The 24,993-nt window shown below is 39.4% G+C and overlaps 4 protein-coding genes across 6 annotated transcripts; all 4 read left to right on the forward strand.

Moving 5' to 3' along the window:
- Window positions 1-1,813: 1,813 nt before the first annotated feature.
- LOC110161773 (long-chain fatty acid transport protein 6) lies at window positions 1,814-5,612 on the forward strand. The gene is made up of 10 exons (XM_020926597.2): window positions 1,814-2,403; window positions 2,758-2,961; window positions 3,036-3,194; window positions 3,521-3,645; window positions 3,718-3,912; window positions 4,151-4,241; window positions 4,322-4,520; window positions 4,591-4,688; window positions 4,819-4,949; window positions 5,032-5,612. The coding sequence occupies exons 1-10, from the start codon at window positions 1,926-1,928 to the stop codon at window positions 5,206-5,208; spliced, it is 1,857 nt and encodes a 618-aa protein (XP_020782256.1). The 5' UTR covers window positions 1,814-1,925; the 3' UTR covers window positions 5,209-5,612.
- Window positions 5,613-6,024: 412 nt separating this feature from the next.
- On the forward strand, window positions 6,025-9,598 carry prrc1 (proline-rich coiled-coil 1). Of its 2 annotated transcripts, none has more exons than XM_020926452.2 (9): window positions 6,025-6,103; window positions 6,558-6,672; window positions 6,743-7,138; window positions 7,271-7,416; window positions 7,605-7,707; window positions 7,813-7,976; window positions 8,060-8,163; window positions 8,284-8,386; window positions 8,503-9,598. In XM_020926452.2, the coding sequence occupies exons 2-9, from the start codon at window positions 6,567-6,569 to the stop codon at window positions 8,710-8,712; spliced, it is 1,332 nt and encodes a 443-aa protein (XP_020782111.1). In that variant the 5' UTR covers window positions 6,025-6,103; window positions 6,558-6,566; the 3' UTR covers window positions 8,713-9,598. The 2 variants fall into 2 exon arrangements, with proteins under 2 accessions (XP_020782111.1, XP_020782112.1); XM_020926453.2 differs by having other exon boundaries at window positions 6,085-6,103; window positions 6,553-6,672.
- Window positions 9,599-12,166: 2,568 nt separating this feature from the next.
- LOC129409032 (cortexin-3) lies at window positions 12,167-16,279 on the forward strand. 2 transcript variants are annotated; one of them, XM_055154183.1, is made up of 2 exons: window positions 12,167-12,844; window positions 14,275-16,279. In XM_055154183.1, the coding sequence occupies exon 2, from the start codon at window positions 14,392-14,394 to the stop codon at window positions 14,689-14,691; it is 300 nt and encodes a 99-aa protein (XP_055010158.1). In that variant the 5' UTR covers window positions 12,167-12,844; window positions 14,275-14,391; the 3' UTR covers window positions 14,692-16,279. The 2 variants fall into 2 exon arrangements, with proteins under 2 accessions (XP_055010158.1, XP_055010159.1); XM_055154184.1 differs by lacking the exon at window positions 12,167-12,844 and adding an exon at window positions 13,192-13,617.
- Window positions 16,280-17,572: 1,293 nt separating this feature from the next.
- lmnb1 (lamin B1) lies at window positions 17,573-24,791 on the forward strand. The gene is given in 12 exon segments (XM_020926324.2): window positions 17,573-18,175; window positions 19,573-19,729; window positions 19,805-19,865; window positions 19,868-19,929; window positions 21,809-21,979; window positions 22,193-22,318; window positions 22,514-22,734; window positions 22,802-23,030; window positions 23,106-23,210; window positions 23,304-23,423; window positions 23,508-23,600; window positions 23,717-24,791. Coding segments are annotated over 12 exon segments (1,740 nt in total). The 5' UTR covers window positions 17,573-17,819; the 3' UTR covers window positions 23,756-24,791.
- The last annotated feature ends 202 nt before the right edge of the window (window positions 24,792-24,993 follow it).

A 24,993-nucleotide genomic window follows, 5' to 3' on the forward strand; every position in this document is an offset into this window, starting at 1 on the left:
GCATATTGGGATTAGTGTTTTTCTTTTTTACTTATACATATTATAAATCTCTATTTTTATAATATCTAGTTGATATGAAATATTTGAAGAAGAATAGTTTCTAGTTTGTATGAAAGATATCAAGTGAGTGATGTTGAAAGTTTTTGTAATATTTGCACATAATAATGTCAAGCTATTGGTTAGAATTGGAGCTCCCCAAAGAGAAGACATGGAACAGTTCTTGTCTTTGTATGAGAGTCTAGTTCAATAAGTAAAATTTTATCCAACAAGTAAAATAAGAGGGTTTGCCATCTTAACACTCACATGGCAAATATCATCCATCATTGACATTCATTAGTAAATATTATAGTTGTTTTAGCTTCTTTTCTTTTTTTTCTTTTTTTTGGTGTTATGCATGAGATAAGGGCATCTGTGTACTGTAGAATATGTTTTGCATTGAGGGATGGATGTACTGTTTTAGATTACTTTACTGAAATGACAATTTACAACTGAAGGTACTGAAGCATTTACATACCTATGGACAACTGATCATGTGTAAGGGTGCAGTAAATAATGAATATGCCAAAGAGGAATCCTTATATTGATATGATCAAAACATCATGATAATATGAATATGGTCAGCCTAATTAGATTGCTTTATATTTTGTTTTTTCACCACATGTGCTCAATCAAATCTTTGGTGAACTAATTTTATATCATTGGCACCATTTTAATTCCTTCCCATATTTCCACAGCCAAGTATCTCTTTGTCATAACCAAAGCTTGAGCTGGACTTGAGCTTCTATTAAAATTGCTCTACAAAACTCGCAGACTCCTCTAAAGAGACATATCCATGGGTCATTCCATGTTGATTCAGCCAGTGTCACCCACCTGACCATCTTCGTTTTGTTTCATACTTTGTTGTTTGTATATTCAAGAGTGTGGGTTGGTGTGTGGGTTATGGCTTGCCCATTATTGAAACTACAATATTTTATCTTATATCTCTACAAGGGCACATTTTAATCAAATGATTGAGAATTTAGAACTTGTGGAACTTTGGGATTTTGCAGAAGCCATGATTTGTGGCTGACACACCCACATTTTTAAACATAGCACTTTTGGGTAGCCAATAAAAAACTATAGTCATACACGACGCATTGGTTGTTTTCACATGGAATGGCCCCATATAGGCCAAGTAATTATACAGACTGTACACAGTAATTCAGTATATTTCACTATGTTTAAAATGACCAAAGAATTTCTTAAGCTAGTCTGAGCTCAATGTAAAATAGTGTAAATAATTTGTTATCTTCTTAAAAAGGAAAATGTTAAACACCTGATGTCTTATATCATAGAACTTAAACTGGTTCATAATATGCTGTAGAATATTCTACTCAAAAACTAAGGACTGGACTATGTAATAACCTATTTAATGTGTAATCCAACATTTACATTATGAGAAAGAAAGATATATAGTCAGTGTTGCCATGGCACATCTTTGCATCTGTACCATTGTGTTTTTGTATGTTCTAGTAATCTGTGCTTTTTGCACCATGCTTTCAAATGAAAAATATATATATAAAAAATACAACAAAAATAAACTGATTATTTTTGTTTTATTTTGCACATGATTTCTCTAATAATGTGTAATGTGTAATAATAAGTAGTCGGAATGCTTAATGTTTGCCTTTAAGCAAACTGCCCAAGTTAATATGACATACAACAAGGCAGCCCATTTACCTCGTGACCCCAGAACAGCGTGCCGCGCCCCTGCTCACCTCCCCGCTCTTCTCTCATTGGCCCGGAGGGCCGCTGTGAAATTGCACAATGAGGCTGACTGCAGGTTTCCTGCAGCAGGAGAAAGCACTCTGCCCTTTAAAGTTTCACAGCAAAGATATGCTGTCTTTTTATGCCGTAATGAGAAGGCCTGTTTTGCTCTGGCAAAGATGTTGACTCTGATTTTTACCAGCCTGATAGCGGGACTGCTGGCTCTGCTTCTGTACCAGAGGATCGCGTATCCCTTCTTCTGGGACGATTTTATTTATTACTTGAAACTTCGGGGTTACAAAAAGAAAACCGCGGCTCGTGTGAAGCAGGGGGTCATCACGTATTTAGACTGCTTCTTGTATCAGGCGAGAAGAATACCCAACAAAACTTTTATCATTTTTGAGGATCAGGTTTGGACGTACCAGGATGTGGACAGGAGAAGTAACCAGTTCGCCAACGTGTTTCGGACCGAGGGCTCTTTAAAACCAGGGGACATTGTTGCCTTGTTGATGAGCAATGACCCGGACTTCATCTGTGTGTGGTTGGGACTGTGTAAAGTTGGTTGTGAGGTCGCCTTTCTCAACGTGAATATAAAAGCCAAATCACTGCTCCACTGTTTACAGAGTTGTGGATCCAAAACCCTTATAATTGGTGCAGGTACGGGCACGCTCACGCATCCTGCACGAGGTGATGGTTTTGTGTAATGTGTCTCTTAACCTATAGGTGCCTATTGCTGAACTTGGGCAATGCTCCTCAAGTGTGTCTTTATTGGACAGCCATTTGCAGCTCAGACAGAATTTAGGATTCACACTACTGTTCGTTTCCCCTTTAAACTTTTGCATTGCAGGTGTGGTTTCTAACCTAATGAAATCACTTCATGCGTGTATTAGTATTATGCAACTTGCAGCATTTCTTCTGATTTTGTACTTTTATGGACCACAGTGATATGGCTCACATATTTTCTCTGCAGACCTACTCTTAATAATACATGATGTTTCCCTCTTTGTGCAGATTTGGTGAGTGTGGTGGGTGAGATGGGCTCTGACCTAAAGAAGGACAACCTGCTGGTTTGGGTGATGGATCACTCATCGCCCTATCGGGAGTTTGGGACTTTACTTGATAAGGTCCAATATATGCCTGCTGAAAAAATAAAGGATTTACCATTAGTTAATATAATGTCCAATTTTCTTTTCATCTTCACATCTGGCACTACAGGTATAGACTCAAATCAGGGATGCTTGAAAGTGATTTGTCCTTACACATTCATTATTGATGTAAATATATTCCAGGTCTTCCTAAGGCAGCTCGCGTTGGTCACCTGAAAGCTGTTATGAGCATGGCCTTTCTTGAGATGTGTGGTGCCAGTTCAGATGATGTCATCTACATCACTCTTCCACTTTACCACATGTCTGCTTCGCTTTTAGCAGTTGGTGGATGCATCAGTCTAGGTAAGCACCTCGACTACTGTTCTTTCTTAAATGTGCTTTCTGTAAGGGCCATCACATGTAGAAGGCTGCTCACATTCTGCAAACAATTCCTGGAAGATGTTTACTACAGTAGATACAAACAATACAGGAAGCTGTAACACACATATCTTACATAAAGCCCTAAAGGGATTCTGACTTCCTTGAGAAAAAGAAAACAATTTGGTTTAAACAAATGACAGGAAATTTCTCACACTGGCACCATTGTTTTACAGTGACAAATAAAAATTAAATACACCAGAATGGTTTGTTTAACATCTCTTTTGTGTTTCTTTTGCAATATTTGGTAGGTGCTACTTGTGTCCTAAAGAAAAAGTTTTCTGCCAGTCAGTTTTGGAAAGACTGTGTAAAATGTAATGTGACTGTAGTGCAATATATTGGGGAACTTTGCAGATACTTATTGAACCAGCCAAAGGTAAGAAAGAGGAAAACTTCACATTTTATTTATTTTTTTGCTGAATTGTTTTAAAGTTGTTGTGGTTTTCAGGTTCCTGAGGAGCGGACTCACCGCGTGCGCCTTTTTGCAGGAAGTGGTCTCAGGTCTGATGTTTGGAAGCAGCTCAGACAGCGTTTTGGAAAGATCAAGATCAGAGAGGGTTATGGTCTGACTGAGGCCAGTATTGGCTTCCTTAACTACACTGACGAGGTGGGGCCAATCGGGAGGGCCAGTTATTTCAACAAGGTCAGATTAACACAGAGAATATGTAACACTGCAAAACAAGGTACAGCTGTATTTAAAGGTGTGATGTGTAACTTTTCTGGTAGATGGTTTGCTATCTTGTCTCTATGGAGACATTAATACCCTGAATGTTCCATAGTATAGTGTTTAACTGCCATAGAGACAAGCCAGGAAAGTTACATCATGCACCTCTGACAAATATCCCTGAATACCTTTGTCACCTTTTTATTAATTTCTTCAGCTTTCAATGCCATTTGAGCTTTTGCGGTATGATCCACAACAATATGAACCTGTCAGAACAGACACTGGAAGATGCATAAAAGCAAAGATCGGTAAACAGACACAAAATGCCATTATTCTTGTGTTGTATTGTTGTATCACCGTACTTTGAACATGTAATACATATGTGCAGGTGAAGCAGGTATCCTTGTAGCTCCCCTAACCATCATGAACCAGTTTCTTGGTTATGCTGGCAATGAGGTTCAGTCGGAGAAGAAGGTGCTCAGGGATTTGTTCCAGCCTGACGATGTGTACTTTAACACTGGAGACCTGCTGCTGCAGGACCACAAGGGCTTCCTGTATTTTCGTGACCGCATTGGAGACACCTTCAGGTATACAAAATCATACAGTTTGGCAACATTTGTTGGCCTAAAAGTGTTTTTTAATAACTCTTATTTGCAGATGGAAGGGAGAGAATGTGTCTACAACAGAAGTTTCAGAAGTTCTTGGAAGTCTTGATTTTATTCAAGAAGCCAATGTGTATGGAGTTACTGTCCCAGGTTAGTAACAATAAAATGAACACAGTTCAACCCCCTTTCAAATATCGCTATGTGAAAAACTGTAAGGCCACAAAGTCAAAAATGGGATTTAAAACCTGTTCAAAGAAAGTTTCTTTTTTTCTATTTCTAGGTAATGAAGGTCGAGCAGGCATGGCTGCTGTTGTTCTAAAACCTGAATCCAAATTAGATGGTCCAAAACTCTTCAGTCATTTAGTGGACACACTGCCTGCTTATGCTTGGCCTTGGTTTCTCAGAGTACAGGTGAGCATTATGGTCATCTTAAGGAGTTCTCCTGTTAGTTTTCAATATAAGCTCACTGCATGTGTTTAACATCTTTCTCCAGATCGTTCTTGATGTGACAGAAACATTTAAGCAGCAGAAGTCAAAGCTGGTGCAGGAAGGTTTTAATCCCGAGATCATCTCTGATCCACTCTTTTTCTTAGATATTTCCCTGAAGACATACATTGTTTTGACTCCACTTATTTTTCAAGAAATTGTGTCTGGAAAACGTAGTCTATAAGCTTTTCTGAAGATTATCTAAAAATCATTTTCCTGTGTAGTGGGTTTGTAAAATTTGTAGCGTATTTAGATCCAGTAGATGGCAGTCAAAGAGTAATTTTAAGATGATTTTCCACATAGATATGTTTGAACTTTTGTCATTAGTTAATTTGTTTTTATGCTAAGAGTAGTTAAATTTTACTTTGTTTCAAGAAAAAAAAGAGCAAGAGAGAAAAGAAAGCTAATGCCTATAATGTTTGGTGATTTTGTGCCATTAACTTTTAGCTGGCAGCATGCTTTTACCCAGATGGTATATTATGGCATGGTGTTTATCTTTTGATGGTAAGTTTGATAGTAAGCACTGTGTAAAAAAAGAACATCAACTCCTAAAATGTGACTATAATTAAAATACAATATTTATTTCAAGCTTGGTGCTTTATTTTAAACATTGATGGATTCAAACCAAATCAAATTACTAAAGTAGGATAGTGGGATATTGGCTCCTTATGTAGATTAGTCCAAGAAGCTCCCCAGGGGTACACACACCTGAAAAAATCCAATGTATTCATGACCATGCACGGTATTGTATAAATCCAGTCAAGTTTAAGACTATACTTTGATGCCTTCCTTTGTTTTCATAACCCGTAATCGATCACTCAGTGCACACCTTCTGTTAGTAGAGAATAAAATTCCCACAAATTAAAGATCATCGTCTTTTGTCACCTCCAGCGGCGAGATAGTCTGTGGTATAGCAGATCTTCAATAAAGTCATATTATAGATCCATGGTGTATGAGCTCAAGCGTGGGCGGAGTCCATTGCTCTCCGTGGGCGGGGTCATTCCAGCAGACGTGGCAATCGTCTACGTCATCATAGTGTGCCTGATTCATGGGAAAGGAAAGAGCTGCAGCACCGAGCAGTAAGTACTATAATAGCTAAATTTTCACAATATTTAGCCTCTGACAGTGTGCATGTAGAGGTCCTGTCTGTTCTTTATGAGTTCCTCCCAGACCTGCATCTAGGCTCTTTCCATCCTATTTCAGATACATGTGAAACAGAACAGCAGATATCAGTGTACTCTGTAAATAAATTGTGACTGTTTTAAACTTCTGTTTAAACATGTAACTATTTATTTTAATAGTTACATGTAGACCCAAAACCGCATTAGCCTTTTCAAATCATAATCTGATAGATCAGGGTTACTCCTGTTTTTGTGGATACCAGTCACCAAATGAGAGATGAATTGTGAAAATCTTATTCATTTATTGGTTTTGTCAAGTTACTATACTAAGCAAATATCTAATGCTAATACATATTGTTGCATTTTTGTTTGATTGATTAATTTTAAAAAACATAATTTCATTTCTGGTAAGAAAAAGAAGATGATGGAAGAAAGTGGGATAGAAAGTACACCTCCAGCCAGCCCTAACCCCCCAAGTTTGCCCCCCACAATGGCTCCCATAGCCAGTTCTCCTCCGGAGTCTTCTGGTAAGTTTGAAGATTTTATATCTTCCAAAGCATTGAATCTCAAACACTTAATACAGGTGGTGTTTTCCAGGCTTGACCAGTGCCATGCCATTCCCAAACACCAGTTCCATCTCTGTTGGTTCTCCCTCCGTCTCTGCCCCCAACCCCTCTCTCTCGTTGCCAGCCATCACCAGCCCTTTGGTCCCATCTCTGTCTGGGCCGTACCAGTCTCCCTCCACATTCTCTGCTCCTTTCACCAACACCAATTTGTTTCCCACCACTGCCTCTCCTTCCTTGCCAATGCCACCTCTGACCTCTTTGGTGGGACCGCCACCTGCTGCTGCTCCTGGGCTGACAACGCCCCCTGTTGGTCCTCCTATGACTGGATTCTCTATGAGCGCTGGATATGACATCACAAGAGGCCACGCTGGGCGAGCGCCACAGACACCACTAATGCCTTCTTTCTCTAATCCCTCTGCCATGCCAGGTATTTCCCTGCCATTAATTATAAAATGTTTTAAATAAGAAAAGAGTTAAGGAGTATCTTAATGAAATGGTTTGTCATAGATGACTATAACTATATAAATCATTTGAATGCTTACTACACTTTTGTGTCAAGGTGTTGTGTCTAACCCCATGGTGCAACAGCCCGTTATGTCTGGTGGAGTAAACACTGGCTCTCCCATTACTTTTCCGGTGGAGCACGAAGACCCCAGAGTGTCTGGACCTCCAAATGCGGGTGGGGGCCTTTGGGGATTCTTTAAGGTACATTTCCTATCATAGTGATGTTTGCACCGTTTGCACATCTTTTGTTCTTTTGTTTGAAGAGGATGTCTCACATTATTAAATCAATTACAACAATAAATGAAAAAGTTATTATTATTTTTATTATTAAATAAAAAAATGAAGAAATAAAAACATATCTTTTGAGTCTAACTCTTAGATCTTCTCAGGGTGTAGCAGGTAACACTGTAGTGAAGACTGTTCTGGATAAAACAAAGCACTCTGTGGAATCGATGATCACCACTTTGGACCCTGGAATGGCTCCTTACATCAGTGAGTAAACATGATGCTAAATTAGATTAATGGCATAATTCTCATATCAAAAAATATTCACAGTTGCACAAAGACTCTAAATGGCTGTGTGCTGTTGTTCACCAGAATCTGGGGGAGACATTGACATTGTTGTGACATCAGAGAAAGAGATGCACATAGAGGCTGTGAGAGATGCTTTTCAGGAAGTGTTTGGGATGGCCATGGTAACTGGAGAGGCTGGACAATCCAACATTGCTCCACAGCCAGTTGGTTATGCTGCTGGCATCAAGGTTCTTCAAAAACAGCAGTAAATTAATAATCAAATTTCTTAAATGGATTTATTTCATAAATCAAATGAATGTACAATGTTCAGGGGGCACAGGAGCGCATTGACAGCCTGCGGCGGTCTAGTGTGATACACGAGAAGCAACCAGTCGTCTCTTTGGAAAACTTCATTGCTGAACTTTTTCCTGACAAGTGAGAGGCTGATTATTAAATTGCCAATAGAATTTGTATAAGAATAGACACCTGAATTAACTAAATTCAGTCTTTATTATTTAAATCCCATAACATGTTTAACTTATTTACTGCCTTCAGGTGGTTTGACATTGGTTGTTTGATCCTGGAGGATCCAGGGCACAATATCCATATTGAGGTCTTTACTCAAGCTACACCTCTGGCTCTTGAGCATGTGCAGCAGGTTTGTTAACACAAACATTTACCTTAACCTTAACACTACCTTAATAAGCCCCTATGTCACTAAATTACCTACTTCTTACTAGACATTTAAATTGGTGATCTTCTTGACTGTTTTAGGCTCAGGCATTGACACCTCCTGACTACAGTTTACGGTGGTCTGGTCTTATTGCAACAATGGGTGAGGTTCTGGAGCGAAGTCTTCCCAATATCAACCGCACAGACTGGCATTTCGCCTTGACGGGCATGACCCAGCGTCACATGATACAGAGTGCAGCCAAAGCTCTGGCAGGGATCTACAAACAACAACTGCCTCCACGGACTGTTTAGAGCTGCTGTGTAAGCCCATTGTAATTAATTAATCTACAAGAGATGGATTCTCTAGTATTGAACGTTGAGCATTAGGAGAGCAACTATCCAAATTTTGCACAAGGTTTCCCTCTGCTCTAGTCTACATGCATCCACTGAAGCCAAATGTACATATTGTTTGTGTGAATTATTTTACATGTCAGCCTTTTTTTTTTTTTTTTTTTTTACAGAAGTTTTAATTGATCTCTTAAGTTTTCTTTCACTGTCTCTGATCTCTCAATTTATTGCAACTAATTGGCTGGTTGATAATATCTGATAATATAATAGCAATAATGCCAATAAATTTATGTTTGGGTTGTAAAATATGATTTCAGATCAAGTGCACAGAATGTTCCAGTTATACTCTCCATACTGTGTGGCGTAACACTGAAGTAGGCAATCCACTATTCTTTATAATTATCCATCCATTCAATTTCACTTTTCCAAGCTGTTTCATGTTTGTAATGATGTCGTATTCATATAGGATAATGCAAATCAGATAATTGTCTTAATTTGGTATATGTTATCTGGCCCCAGGTAAGCGGAAGAAAATGGATGGATGGATTATCTAAATATACTTCATTGTGCATCATTAATTACTATTGCTTATTTAACACTTTTCTTTGAGTCACTTTTTATTAAATTAATGATTGAAATGCAGTATATACAGTACTTGGAATCAGCACTGGTGGGTTTTTTTTCCTATCCACTTGAAATCAAAACTGGCACAGTCCAACATTTATTGTCAGCAGAAACAAAGGTGCAATTTTATTTTTTTCAAAAAGTAGTTGCATTACTCTTCTCACTTGTCAGTTGAAAGAACTTTGATCCATGAGTTTAAAATGTAACAAAAAATATTCTTGTTCAATTTTTGTGTCTTTTTCATTTGGTTATTCCTTCCAAAAATGTAGTTATATAGCCCCCTGCTTTTCATCTGAAAATAAGACACTAAATAATCTAGAACAGGAACACAACATAATATAACTGTTGTGACCTGCAATCCTACCTCATCACTTTCACACTTTCACACACTCAAGATGAAATGCCTTTAAATTATACACCATGGCATACATAGTTTGTTGCTTTCTTTTTGTCTCTAACAAAGCTATATGTAAAGCAACTGTACCATGCTTTCTGGTACATAATTTGAAAAAAAAAGTACTCTCTTAAACTTTTTAGCTGTTGTGTGTATACTTAAAGGTACACAAAACTAGAGCCTGACCGATATGGATTTTGTTGTGGCCGATATGAAACCAATATAATGGGAGTTGGAGCTGCCGATAGCCGATATAATCGCCGATATATTTAGTGATGTAAAAATTCACTGTAAATCTTGAATTGTTTAAAAAAACTTAGGTTTGGCTCTAGTGGATTCTAAATTGGGTTTATTTAGGCAACATTTATTGTTATTCTGCCTCTTTACATCATATTTACAGACAGTAGATTGGCCTAATGGCATTTTTGCATCACATTCTAGCTACTAGTGATGGGTATTCCAGTTTTTTGTTTTTTTTTTGGAAAACTGACTCTTTTGGCTCGGCTCACTAAAGCAGCTGGCTCTTTCGGCTCCCAAGCGACTCTTGAGATTGTTTTGTTGCAACCAGGACTAAACCAGAACTGAACCAGGACTGAGTGTCGGGACTCGGTCTCTCCCTCACTCGAGCCCAAGATTAGTCCTGGTTTATTCATTTTATGCTGAACTGCAGCCAAATATGCACTTTTTTTTTTATCCTGTTCACACGCATAGATCTGAAAGTTTCGTTTTCAGCCGCTGCTGCTGTCAAACTACGGGTCTACAAGCGGCTTGAAGAGAAAAAGTGAGAAAAAGAGAAAACACGGCTCCCAATAAGAAACATGCTCCCGTTGTTCGCTCTAAGAGCGACCCATCACTACTAGCTAGTAAAGAAACTACCGCTATTAGCCTTTAGTCGTAAAAATGTGCACGCCGCAGTAATTAACTATATGCATAAATGTGGACCATTCACACGTCTATTCACAGCTCATTTACATATCAGTGCAGGTCCAGTAACAAATATACGGTCAATATAGTCACTTTACAATAAGCCAATAGAAAACAGCCTGTTTATGTGCGGGAGCTACAGAAGCTAATCGCTTATAACAAATAGCCAAAACTAGCTTCAAAGTCGATGTATTTCCAACACTCACACAGGCTCCTCCTCACATCACAAGTCTGCACTAATAAATGTCCTTTTAATCCAGACTCAAACCAATTGTCCATAAAAAGAATATAATCTCAGTGTTGCACACGGCTGCGGGTGTAAACAAGAGCATGTGAGTGAAGTGACGTCACTCTGGGGGTGTGTTCAGGGACAGTATGGACTCAGACACAGACAAATTACACCGCAGATAAATACTGATGTGGAGCCACATATTAGGACATTTATCTGTCTATAAATTGGATTAAATTAACATAATGTAGAGAGTCTAAGCTTTATAACGAGGTATAACATGCCCAAGGGAAATATCGGCCCATATCAGCAAGCATATCGGCTGATAGCCGATATATCTCCAGTTGCCCATATCGGCAGATAATACCGGCCAGCCGATATATCTGTCAGGCTCTACACAAAACCCATCTTTTTATTGCTCTGTGTACACACTGGTCTGGTCACAAGCAAAGATATTTGTACTGATGAGAATGATAAAGGTCACATCCTGATAAGAGCCTTTTATACCAAAAGACTGAGTAACAAAACAATCTGTTCTCAGTCTATTCATAAATGTCATGATGCATACATATGTGTTACAACACAACACAAATAAATACAGTATCTCTACAGTATCTCGGTATCTACAGTATCTCTTATCAGGACTGAGGCAAGGCACATTTATTTGTATAGCACAATTCATACAGAAATTAGTAATTAATAATTCAAAGTGCTTTACAAAATAAGGATGACACAAATAAGCGTAAAATAATTAATATTAAAAGAGAAGAATAATATACTTCCATTTTAGATTCAGCTTTACCCTGCTGATTAATTTCAAACACTTCCTGACATCATTATCTTAAATGTATGTAAGCATATAAAACTATCTGTAATAATATTTTTGTAAAATGGGGATTTTTCAATTAGTCGAGTAGTCAATTGATAATCTTTATTGAATACTGATACTTTTAAATACATTATCAACCAAAAAAAGTTGAAATATGGTGGCAGAAGCCAGAGAATATTTAATACATTTATTACTGAAGAACAGGAATTCTTTTTTGATTTAATAATGCCTCTTATTTAAAAAAAAAATAAATAAAAAATCATATGCATTTTAGATTCTATATAGTCCAGATAAAAATTAGAACTGTCAAAACACAACAACTGTTTTATTAATAGTCAGCTAGTCACTATTCACTTTTTTTTTTACACAGCATTTTCATTTTATATAATTTGTCACAAAAAGTATATTTTATAATGTACAGTATTTACCACGTGAAGGATTTCTACCTTTCAAAACATAACTGCATAAATATATATTTGAAATGGGGTGGAGGGACATCAGGAGCGTGATGATACTGACAAGATAAACAAGATTCTAGACGGTATTATGAAACTCGCAGGAATAGCATTTAGAGTAGTACTACATATTCTCCTGGATTTAAATTATAAATAATTCCTTTTAATTTCTGTTGTAAAAGGAATTAAAGGATGACACAAAATTTCACTGGATAATTTTGGGCCCAATTAGTACCCTTGTCAAAATTATTATTTCATTTTCACAGGCTAGATCTATTGTAAACTTCTTCTTTTTAGCAGAGGGCATATAACATCATATAACATAACCTAGGTGTTTTTATTTTTATTTTGGAAGATGCCAGATGGTGGGCAGAAGTCATCCTGCATCAGAGACCCCCGTATAGACCAGCTAACTAGATGCACTGACTCTCCCTTCACTATCAGCGGAACAGAGAGGAGCAGTGCAGGGTGGGGGTTGGATGGAGGACAGTCTGCAGCCTGTGGGGAAGCACAGACTGGTGTCTTCTGCTCTGAATGTTCCCGTGCCGCATGGTGCTGAGGTGGATGTCAGCGGAATGCACCAGTGCCACAGGACCACATCTCCACTTCAAACATGGATCTTTTACATGCTCCAGACAGAGGTAGAGGCTATGTCTCACTGTCACCATGGCTGCAATATTTTTAATGTAAATAAGGAATAGGAACATGTAGAATATGCCTAGGTCTGATCTGTGCACGTGTGGATGGTAAAGATGGTAAAGCACTGCACTTGTTGAACAATTTGAGTCTCAAATTAAATTGCCTATTTAGAATGCTTAGAATGGCATTGACATACTCCATAATGACTCAAGACACAACAAATTCCAGGCACTCCAAAACAGTAGAAAAAGTTAACACATCGCACGAGGAAAAATATAATTAAAAGGCCTTTATTTGAATGGCCAAAGCCAACATGTTTCGACCTTAACTGGTCTTCATCAGGGCTTGATTAAGAACAAAGCATGGGTGCATGCTTTCTTGCATGTGATGTGTTAACTTTTTCTACTGTTTTGGAGTGCCTGGATCCTTTTTTCCAAGAGCACCCTCTAGTTGCTCCTACTGATTGGAACACCTGCAGCAAACAGCCACATTTTTGTTCTTTCTGCATAGATACTCCATAATGACTTTAAAGTACACTGCAAAGACGCTTTGCCCTATCATCCTAACACTTCACCCTAACATATAAAGCAGTAGATCACGAGAGCACATTTGTCTCGTCATATGGGCCACTGTACGTCCCACCTGTTCTCAACAAAGCTGCATTATACAGGCTGTTGTGAATCGTCATCAGTTCAACAAGTTGTCCATTCAGGAACTGAGCAGCAGAGCACATATCTGCCCCAGCACCTGTTCATCATCTGTCTGCATCTGACTTGTATGTATACTCTAAGCCTATGCCAATGTCCTCATGGCTAATATACTATTATAACATTGTGACAGCGATTTGATAAATTATATGAACGTCTTTATCCAAGAAGTATGTACACTATCCATAGTCCTACAAGAAAGCACTTTAATACGCAAAACCCAGTGTTGTTCATGCAATGTCTATTAAAGCACATTAAGGCACAGATAAAATACATTACCTGAGTGGGCGGTGTGAGAGAAGCAGGAGTTCAAGTTATCTGAAATATGCTGAGCAATATATAGTCCTCATGCAGAGTGGATCAGGATGCAGTCCCTCCTAAGACAAAAAACACAGAGTATACATTTTATTGAAAAATTACCACAAATGACATTCTCTTCCTTGGTGAAGTGTGGCCTCTTGGAGACAGTTTGGCCCTGTACGCTGAGAATAGATGCCACTTGTGATCACTATCCTTAAAATACAGTCTTCTCATTTGTGGCACCATGCCATGAATTACCTCAGTCAATATGCACATAGGTTACAGTGTTCTTACTGCTGGCTCATTGGGGTTTGCTGTTTTATGAGGAACATTTCTCAGAATCCAAACTGAACTAAAAAGAGAGTATTATATTGTTCAATCTATCTGAAAATTGTGGGTAAATTGGCTTGTCAATTGACTTGCAGATATTGAGCTCCTTGTGTGGGGCCAAGACCACACTCTTGTGAAGAGGATGCTACAGTGCCCCCTGTTGGAGCTGCAGTGCAACTGTCGTTCCCCATACACATCGGATATCCTGGATAATGGAGGGAGGGTCCTTCACATCTGCGCTTTTCTCTCTGCTGCACTCGGCCGGGGGACACTTTGTAGCTCTCTCCTCCTCCTCTTCCTCCTCTACCTCCTCAGACTCTGCACTTGCTGCCATGTCTCTGGAGCAAAAGACCACTTTTGCACTGGTGGTTTTCCTCTTTGTCTTCCTGCTCATCCTCATAGTGCGCTGCTTCAGAATTCTTTTGGACCCGTACAGGAGTATGCCCACATCAACCTGGGCAGATAGTCTGGAGGGTCTGGAGAAGGGCCAGTTTGACAACACCCTGGCATAAGCCTGCACAAATACGCACCAAAGCACACAATGTAGCACATTACATTGGGTTTTATTTATATATGACAGTCAAGGATGTTCCTCCCACTGTCTTGTTTTGTACATACAAAAACAAATAACTGAACTGTACAACATCCCAGATTTCATAGTCTGTCCACCTGTGAACAAGTTTTCACATTCAGAAGTCAATGTTGATATTAGCCATTTTTCCCCATTTTCCTCTCTTTATGTACAGTGTTGCATTACCTTAAGGCATTTTATAGCTACAATGTGTATTAACTAAATGTCAAAATGTCAGGTGTTCTGCTGCATTTTTCTCAAATAGGTTAATATTTACTACACTGAACAAGTATAATGGAGTTTTTATTCATATCAATAGTTGAGAAAGACATCACAGCAAGTCACAGTGTAGTTAGTAGTATGGTAAAGAGAAAATGCCGCATAGGTTTCCATCCAAAAAACACCTCAATTTATATCAAATACTTAATCAAAATTCAGATGTGCACTTGCACTGTAAACACCATGAAGAAAAAACAGACTGGAGTGCCTCTCCCATACAGGGTATTATAATAGCCATTGTGTCACCTCTTTTTCGTCTTCTTCATCTTGCTAATGATGCTCCTTTTGCTGTGTAAGCTGCCAAAATCGTAATTGCTTTCTTTTCCAATGTGAATTAGAGAGTTTAAATGTGTACACCGATTAAGTAGCCTATATTTATTAAATAGAAGAAAATATTTTGGCAGGACTATATGGGGACAAGTGTTTGCACTACTGCATTGTTTCTCAACAACTGGGTCACAGCCCTCAGGTGGATCAGCATGTAGGTCTGCAATATACAGTACTGACACATGTTGAAATGTTAAGACATGTTTTGTATATATATATATATATATTTTTTTGTAAGTATTTTATTATTTTATTTACTATTTTGTTCCAGTATTGCTGGTTCAATTGAATGTTGAAAAGAAAAATAAATGGGCTACATTTAATGTCCAAATAGGCCACTTATGGATCCTTTTATTGCCGGTTCAATTACTTTTTTTCATTGTTTAAAACTTGAATAATACTAATTGTTCAGAGAGACACTGTCACTCAGTCAACAATAAAATATTCTCATTAATGGTCAAATCCACCTTTATTTTGTGATTTACAAAGAATGTCTATTGACATGGGTTGTGAAGGTTTGTGACCTATAAAATATGGGTCCCCAGAAGAAAAGTTTGGGAAACACTGCACATTAGGGTACAAGGGTTTAAAACAGATTTGATCATCTATAGCTACAAAAACAAATAGATTTAAATCCAGACTTTATGTGCTGAGTTCTAAGTGTCTTGATGGGAGATTATGATGATTATCCACATTGTTCAGTAAAGGCATTTGAAAACTTTTCAAGGCTCAAGGTTCTTTATTTGTCATTCAAACATGCGAGAGAAACACATGACAGAACGAAATGTGCTCCCCGAGGCCCAGTGATCCAGAAAGAGATAAAAAAACAATAATAAATAAGCAATGTTAAAAAATAAATACATTTAAAACAACAACATTTAGCAGTCCAATGAACAAGTAGTAAAACGTGGCAAGATAGAGAGAGAGGCAACCCAAGCAGGAAGTCAGTGTGCACTGTTCAAAAGTCTGACAGCCTCAGGAAAGAAGCTGAACTTCAGCCGAGATGTTCTAGCTTTAATGCTCCTCAGTCTCCTCCCAGAGGGCAGAGGAACAAACAGATGGTGGGAGGGGTGCGAGGGGTCCCCCATGATCCTGGAGGCCCGTCTTCTACAACGCTCCTCATAAATTTCACAGATGGGTGTGTAGTCACATCCAGTGATCTTCTCTGCTGCTCTGACCACACGCTGTAGAGCTTTCCTGTCCTGGGCTGAGCAGTGGCCGTACCACACTGTGATGGACTGGGTCAACAGTTTGTCTTTCAAAAGTACACACAGGAAGAGCTTCACTGTGTTTTTAAACTCCATACATGTTCACTAGAATCATTTGGATGATTTCAGCCCAGGAATTGCCAATCTCTACTGAACTAAAGGTAAAAGGTAACTATTAACATGAAAACTAACACCACATGACACCATAAGATGGAAAAGACCATTTTAAGCTATGGACATATAGACAGAATAATAAAGGGTTACTCAAACTGTGTGAATGAAACAAAACACAACTCCAGGTATGTTTTTGAAGAGATAACAATATTATAACAGGGCTATAACATGGTTTAAAGCTCACAAGTGTCAATTTTGTGTATTATAGGATCTTCAAGTTATTCCTAGCTGGCATAGATGGAATCACTTTGAGATAATAGGTTGTAGGCTTTTAAAATCTTTCTTTCTTAATGCACACGACCAACACTGCAAAAGCAACAGGGCTATCATTAGGCCTATTATTTGTTACTTTCCGCTTGTAGTAAATTGTCTTTTTTGTTTTTTTTCGCTTAAGTTGCTAATATTCTTCATTGTGTTTGTGAGGAATCTCACATGCATATTGCTTTTGATTTTTTCTAGGCAAGAGTTTAAAATTGTTAGTAGTCTGTATAGGTTTTGACCAATCATATTGAGATCACGAATGTAGCCTCATGGGCTCCATCAGCTTTAAAAATACTTTTTTTTCCCCCTAACAGAACTCAACACTGCTGTAGCTGCAAAGAAAAATGAAACAGCCATAACAGGAAATGACAAAAAATGGGAATCAGCCGTTAACTGTGATCTATTATAGCGCCTGGTTTAGTATACAGCGCGTCTGCTCTCTGGCCCCTCTCTCTCTCGCTCTCTCTCTCTTGTCCATTCCAAGTATGCCTAAAGCATGGATCCAGGCCTCAAGTCAATCTGGAGATACGGCGGTGTGATCCACAAGTGTACCCTCAGCTTTAAATGAAAGAACGCATTGCGTCGAGCCCAGCCATTGGCCAGAAACGCGCAGCGTAAAAATTTCAATGAGCCGCCATATTGGCAGGACAGCCCCTCTTTCATTCGCTTTGAGGCAAGCCAAGAGCTACTTTCGGGACAGTTCGAACGACCGCCGGCGAGAATTCAGCTTCACGGTTCAGAAAGATTGGTCTGCGCCGGCGGAGGGCTGTTTTAGAGGGTTTGGAGTCCATCGTATTAGGTTGTAGCTGCTCTTACCACAATGGCGTCTGTGCCTACGACTCCAACCGGCCAGAAAAGCACGTGTGGCGTCGGCACACCACTGAGTCCGACCAGGATCACCAGGCTGCAGGAAAAACAGCAGCTACGGGACTTGAATGACCGCCTGGCTGTCTACATTGACAAGGTCCGCAGTCTTGAGTCAGAAAACGATGTGCTCCATCTGAAGATTAGTGAAAAGGAAGAGGTCCGGAGCCGGGAGTTGAGTGGGCTGAAAGCTCTGTATGAGACCGAGCTCGCCGACGCCAGAAAGAGCCTGGATGACTCCTCCAAGGAGCGGGCCTGGCTGCAGATTGAGCTGGGAAAAATCAAAACTGACCATGACCAGCTGCTTCAGAGGTAATCTCTGGATTCTTAAATTACACAAAGCTAATGCATAGCCGAAATAGCAAAATGCCTCATATAGAGACTTTGATTTTGGAGCCATTTTGACCGCATTACGCACGCGTTACGTTTGACTCTATGCGTCGTTTTACATACTGTTAAAAAGTAAAACTATTCGCAAACTACAGTTTTTTTGTGTGCCCGTTTTTTATATACATAAGAATTAGTAGTATTCTTATCTATTATTGTTGATGCTGAGAATACAGTTTTTAGTTTGTGCACAGTATAGTCTGTTAAATGTTATACTTTGAAATTCAATAATGGGCCACTGAACCGCCGTGCACCATTGTTTACGGTCTCAAAGCGCGTTTTAGTGTGGTATCAAAAATCATGCATTATATTGTATTTTGTATACAATTTGACTTGCACAATAGTATTTTTCTATTGCTTAACGGCGACGTTATTTTTATTTTATTTATAAACAATTATTTTATTTATTAAAAAAATATATATATTTTGACTAGTTGGCACACGCTTGCACCAGTGTCCTATCAGATGTTGCTCCTTTGTGTGTGGCTATACCCTGAACACACACTGACAGAAAACCACAGGTGCCACGGACAGCATTTGGCTTTGCAGGGAGCAGTATTTTGTTGACCAATGCAGATGGTACTGATTTGTAGTAAACATCTTTGATTATTTATTTACAGGCCTAACGCTGAAAGTTGACATATGAGTTTTTAAACACACATGTCACCTAAGCTATACTATATATTTAGTAACCTTTCTTTTTTTTGTTTTCTCTCATTTTGTGCAACACTAAACTGTCTAAATGAACAGGCCAGGGTTGTTTGATAAGGCTGTGACTGTCTTTAGCTGTATGTTTTGTTATGGTGTAAAACCATTCAAGTTAGGCGTGGTGTGCTTCCTTTAAGGTCTCAGTAAAATGTCAGAAAGCACACATACCACAGAACATTCCACTCATAGTTTTTCCCCTTCAGTCCCACCCGCCTGTCTGCACACCGGGAAAATACACTCTACTCACAAACTTAATGAAAGGGTCTGCTTGTTGACACTGTTAAATCAGGGCTAGGGCTTACAACCGGATGTCACACTTGTTTTCCTGTAAAGTTTCATAGTTGTTCTGTCAACTGTAACTTAATTATTGTATTGCTTTCATAACTATGGATTAGTTTTGAATAAGCAGACTGACACTGGACATGTCACCACTGATGTTTGCTGCCACTAGAGGACTCCATTTACTAAATAACTGTTAATTATATCAGTGTTTCAGGAGGATGGCAAATAACCAAGATCATTATGACTTGGAAAATGGATACGACCAATGGCATTTCTAAAAAGGTATTACAGTTCTTACATTTCAAGTTCATTATATTCTGCTCCACTTTCAGCTACAACAAAAAGGACTTGGAGGCAGCAAATGCTCAGTCCCGGCTAAAGGATCTAGAAGCGCAGCTCAACTCCAAAGATGCAATGCTGGCCACTGCCCTCTCTGAAAAGAGGGGTCTGGAAGCAACTATTAATGACCTGCAAGAACAACTTCAAGAGGTACATCTATAGGCGGTACTTTTGAATATATGTTAAAGTGGTTCATATGAAATTAATTTGTTGTATATTTCATAGCTCGATATTGGCCTTGCCCAGGCTAAAAAACAACTTGGTGATGAGATGCTTCTGCGTGTTGATTTGGAAACCGCTGCCAAAGTCTGACAGAGGAGGCAGAATTCCGTAAAAGCATGCATGTGGAGGTATGTTGTGAATCTTTTTCTAATTTAATGGTGTCTGTGGCCAAATATTTTCTTTCAAGGGAATATTGGTGCTTTTTATGTATTTCCTTTTACAAATCTATTAATTATAGTAAAAATTATATACAATTTGTTAAAGAATACCACATTTTATGCAGGAAAAAGTTGTCTTGCTTTTCATTTGAGTTCTACGGAGAATATTGTGCATGTGTTTAATTTATACCATGCATAATCATCCATCCATTTTCTTCCGCTTATCCGGGGCTTTAAGGGAGCGCCCAGCCACCCTGTGGAGGAAACTCGTTTCGACCGCTTGTTTCCACAATCATCCTTTCGGTCATTACCCAGAGCTCATGACCATAGGTTCGGCTCAGCTCCCTCTTCACCACAACGGTCCGATACAGTGACCGTATCACTGCCGATGCTGCACCGCACTCGTGAACAAAACCCTGAGATACTTGAACTCCTCCACTTGAGGCAGGGACTCTCCACCTACCCGGAGAGGGCAAGCCACCTTTTTCTGGTTGAGAACCATGGCCTCGGACTTGGAAGAGCTTATCCTCATCCCAGCCACTTCACACTCGGCTGCAAACCGCCCCAGTGTATGTTACAGGTCCTGGCTTGATGAAGCCAGCAGGACAACATCATCCGCAAACAGCAGAGATGAGATCCTGTGGTCCCCAAACCGGACCCCCTCCGGCCCCTGACTGCACCTAGAAACCTGTCCATAAATACAATGAACAGAACCAGTGGCAGCCCTGGTGGAGTCCCTGGCCGAGATTTGACTATTGGCCGGATTTTCCTCTCCAGTACCCTGGCATAGACCTTATCGGGAAGGCTGAGGAGTGTGATTCCCCTGTAGTTGGAACACACCCTCCGATCCTCCTTATACAGAGGGACCACCACTCCGGTTTGCCAGTTCAGAGGCACTGTCCCCGACCGCCACGAGATGTTGAAAAGGCATGTCAGCCAAGACAGCCCTGCAGCATCCAGAGACTTAAGATACTCAGGGCGGATCTCCTCATTCACCCCCGGAGCCTTGCCACCAAGGAGCTTGCCAACCACCTCAGTGACTTTAGCCAGGGTGATGGACGAGTCCGCCTCCGAGTCCCCAGCCTCGGCTTCCTCCTCGGAAGACGTGACGGTGGGATTGAGGAGATCTTCAAAGTATTCCTTCCACCGCCGGACAACGTCCCCAGTCGAGGTCAACAGCTCCCCCCCCCCCACTGTAAACGGTGTTTGTGAAGAACTGCTACCCCCTCGCCGTCGCCAGACGATTTGCCAGAACCTCCTTGAGGGTGTCCAATAGGCCGATATCTGACCATGCTCAGTCATTATCTGACCAAATTATATGGTAACATGGTTTTTAAAAAAAGTGTATAAAAACAGGAGATGCACGTGAATTAAGAAAACCTATGACGTTATTATTACGACATATGATGTCTTTCTCTGGAGTTGAATGAATACAGAACCTTGATAGGTGTCCTTTTTGTGAGACTTCCATTTGCACACATTTATTTACAAGCTTCGGTCTTGGATAAGTGTACTGCTCCTTTGAAGAAATTAATTCTGTTGGTTTACCGGAAAAGCCCAAAGGCAAACAATCTGCTTGCTCTGCTACTCCAACTGTTTAATTCACCATATTATTGAATTCTTATGCAAGAGTCAACTGACATGTCAGAGAGCGCGTGTGTGTTCGCTACTGTGTATCGTGATTGGACCCTGAATGCTGAACTAATTTTCATCAATTGTCAGAAATCTGTTTTCTTATAATGTTACAGTTGGAGTTAATGTGTATTATGGTTCTGAGCTTTGCCTAGAGGGCCAATCACAAAATCAACTGTTAATGATTTTATTACATGAAAAACTATGCTTATTTCAGGAGGTGAAAGAAGCTCGGCAGCGCTATGAGACACGGTTGGTAGAGGTCGACTCTGGCCGCAAAGAAGAGTATGAATACAAGCTGACCCAGGCCCTGGCCGACATGAGGGCTCAAAATGAAGAGCAGATTCTGATCTACAAGGAGAACATGGAGAGCACCTATGCAGCCAAAGTATGAAATCCTATAATCAACTTAAGATGCACAAAAGCAATGACATAAATGTTTAAAGAATTAAGTTTACACATAACCATATAGGACCATTTACATTGTTGAGTGCTCTGTCTCACCACAACATGATTTCCTGCTTGTCAGGAAGTGGCAGCGCAAGCTTAGTTCCTCTTATATGAGGTAAGTGACAAGAAGAAATCTGTTTTTATTCCTCAGCTGGAAGATCTGCACCGTTTGTCTGAGATGAATGGTGCATCTGCAAACATGGCCCGAGAAGAGTTGAGGGAGTCCAGCCTGAGAATAGAGAGTCTGAGCGCACAGCTTGGAAGCCTGCAGAAGGAGGTGAGATAAACATACTAGGAAATGAGCTATACATGCACAGCAGAATTTTTTTTTTACTTGGTTTAGAATATATTTTACACATTTAATTTGTAGAATATATGATTGGATGTGATTTTAACATTAAATGTATCACATTAAGAAAATAATAAAAATCTTACCTGTAATATAGTAAAACCATCTGTGCCTCCTCTGTAGACCAGAGGATGGAGAGACCGCATCTCTGAATTAGAAGCAACTTTGGCCCAAGAGAAGGACAACAGCCGTAGACTGCTGGCTGAAAAAGACCGTGATCTAGCAGAGATTCAAGCCAAAATGCATCAGCAACTAAATGAGTATGAACAACTGCTGGATGTGAAACTTGCACTGGACATGGAGATCAATGCCTACCGCAAACTTTTAGAAGGAGAAGAGGAGAGGTAAACATCTTCATAGGACACACATTTTATGCGGTTCTGCTGGTAACATTGGTCCTTGTTGTTCTAGGCTGAAACTCAGCCCCAGCCCTACAGCTCGTGTGACAGTGTCTCGAGCTTCATCCAGCAGCCGAAGTGTGCGCACCACTCAGGGCAAGCGTAAACGTGTGGATGTGGAGGAACGGGAAGCCAGTAGCTCTGTGAGCATCTCTCACTCTGCCTCAGCCACAGGGCCTGTCCTTATTGAGGAGATTGACACTGACGGCAAATTTATCTGTCTTGGCAACAGCAGTGATGAGGTGGGGCGAAGGTTGTTTTGATCTTTGACAATTTAGTTTCATGTCTGTAAACACATCTATGAAAATGTTTCCCAGGACCAAGCTATGGTTGGTTATGAACTCTTGAAGACAATTGGAGAAACATCAGCCACTTACAAGTTCACTCCCAAGTTTGTCCTTAAAGCTGGCCAAAAAGTCACGGTAAGAGGTTTTTGACCTGCTGACTTGATCCGTCTTTATCAGTGAACCCTAACTCCAATTTTATTGTTTGTGCCTCTTCCTGGTTAAACATAGATTTGGGCCTCTGATGCTGGTGTGAGCTCCAAGCCTCCTTCTGACCTGGTGTGGAAAAGTCAGAGCTCGTGGGGATCAGAGGAGGATGTTGTGGTGGTGCTCTTGAACCCTCAGGGAGAGGTGAGGCAGCGTTTACCAGACTGTTGTGTAACGCTAGTTTGTTTCACTTTCAAATTAAGCATAACACATGGTTTGTGTAAACAGGAAGTGGCAAAAAGGACCACCATTTATAATGCACCAATCGAAGAGGAACAAGGCGATGATGGTATGCAGGCCATTGAGGAAGAACAGCAAGTGGTAAGATTGAGAATAGATTATATAGCAACAGACATAATGGTGAATTGTGTAGATTAGTATTTTGAACTTCAACATGTTTGAAAAATTCTTTGCATTGACACTGTTGCTTTGTTTAGGTTAACGAAACCAAGAGATCCAACTGCGCCATTATGTAAAGGTTTTCATATGATTTCACATCTGCTGACCACCTCCACTGAGCCCAGCCACTCCGCTGCCAACTACAATACCTACAACTATTTTTCTATCTTTTTATAGTGTTTTAATAAGATTTTATGTTTTGATGTTTTGATTTTGTCTTTTTCATGAATTTTGGTTGTTCTACTCAAAGCCAGGTTCTCTTGACACAATATGTGAGTTTTTAAACACCTTTTTAAACATTTGGTTTTGTATTTGTTATTATTTACTTGTCCTGTTGTTGGACTTAAAAACAAAGCTTTGAATTCTGACTTGAAGGCTGGTTTGAATTACTTTTCTCCACTTTGCTTTTAAAGTTGCATAATGAATGTATAGAAAATATAACTAATCATAAGCACACTAAGGACAGTGATAAAAGTGGGTAATCTGAGGATTGTATTAAAAAAATACAATCACAATAGCCAAGATTTTGTCTGCAAATACTGCCAGTCTGAGGTAAATAGTTCACAACCCAAACTGACCAGACCAAACACTAAGGAACCACTGATACACCCTACCTTATCTGGGCTGAAGAAAATGAGCCAAATAAGAAATCTGGATGCTAAACTGTGGGTTCTGTGACTCCTCACTAAGTAACCTCCTTTTGTTGACTTCAGAATATACTTGCACCACTTAAAGTGTTGATTGTATTGTTAACTTTTCATGTGTTTTGAATACTGTGTTATGCATGCTATGGCCATAATCTTCATTGTTAAATTTAAAATGTATATTTCATGTAGGCATTGTCATTTTTTAGCAGTGAATCAGGCCAGGTAGAAATAAACTTGTCAAATATTTTAGTAATTGTGCCAGCAAAGGTCTATTTTTGTATTTGATATTTTGAAGTAGTTAATTGTATTCATCTACTTAAGTGTTCTTACTTAGGCTTCTTGTTGGCCAGCCGAATCCTTGTTTATCATCCAGGTGTGTTAACTTTAGAATGTTACCAAGAACTAATTATCTTAAATAACAGGGTGCTATTCAATAAAATAAAAGCATGGACATTTGTGAATTTAATCTGAATGGAAGCACATTTTGTAAATTGGACTGAATTCTTTCATCCACATTCTTTGAACAAGAGTTGATGAATAGTGTGTGAAATTATTGGGATATAAGAGGAAATATAGGCAGAATAACCTGTACTTGCAAACACTGGTTAAAATCATTCATGTGCAGACATAAGTTACTAAAAATAAATTTAATTTATTGCTGCATGCCC

This window comes from Boleophthalmus pectinirostris, unplaced genomic scaffold, assembly GCF_026225935.1.
Source record: "Boleophthalmus pectinirostris isolate CB_2022bp ecotype Guang Dong unplaced genomic scaffold, ASM2622593v1 HiC_scaffold_18, whole genome shotgun sequence".
In the NCBI taxonomy this organism is placed as follows: Eukaryota; Metazoa; Chordata; class Actinopteri; order Gobiiformes; family Gobiidae; genus Boleophthalmus; species Boleophthalmus pectinirostris.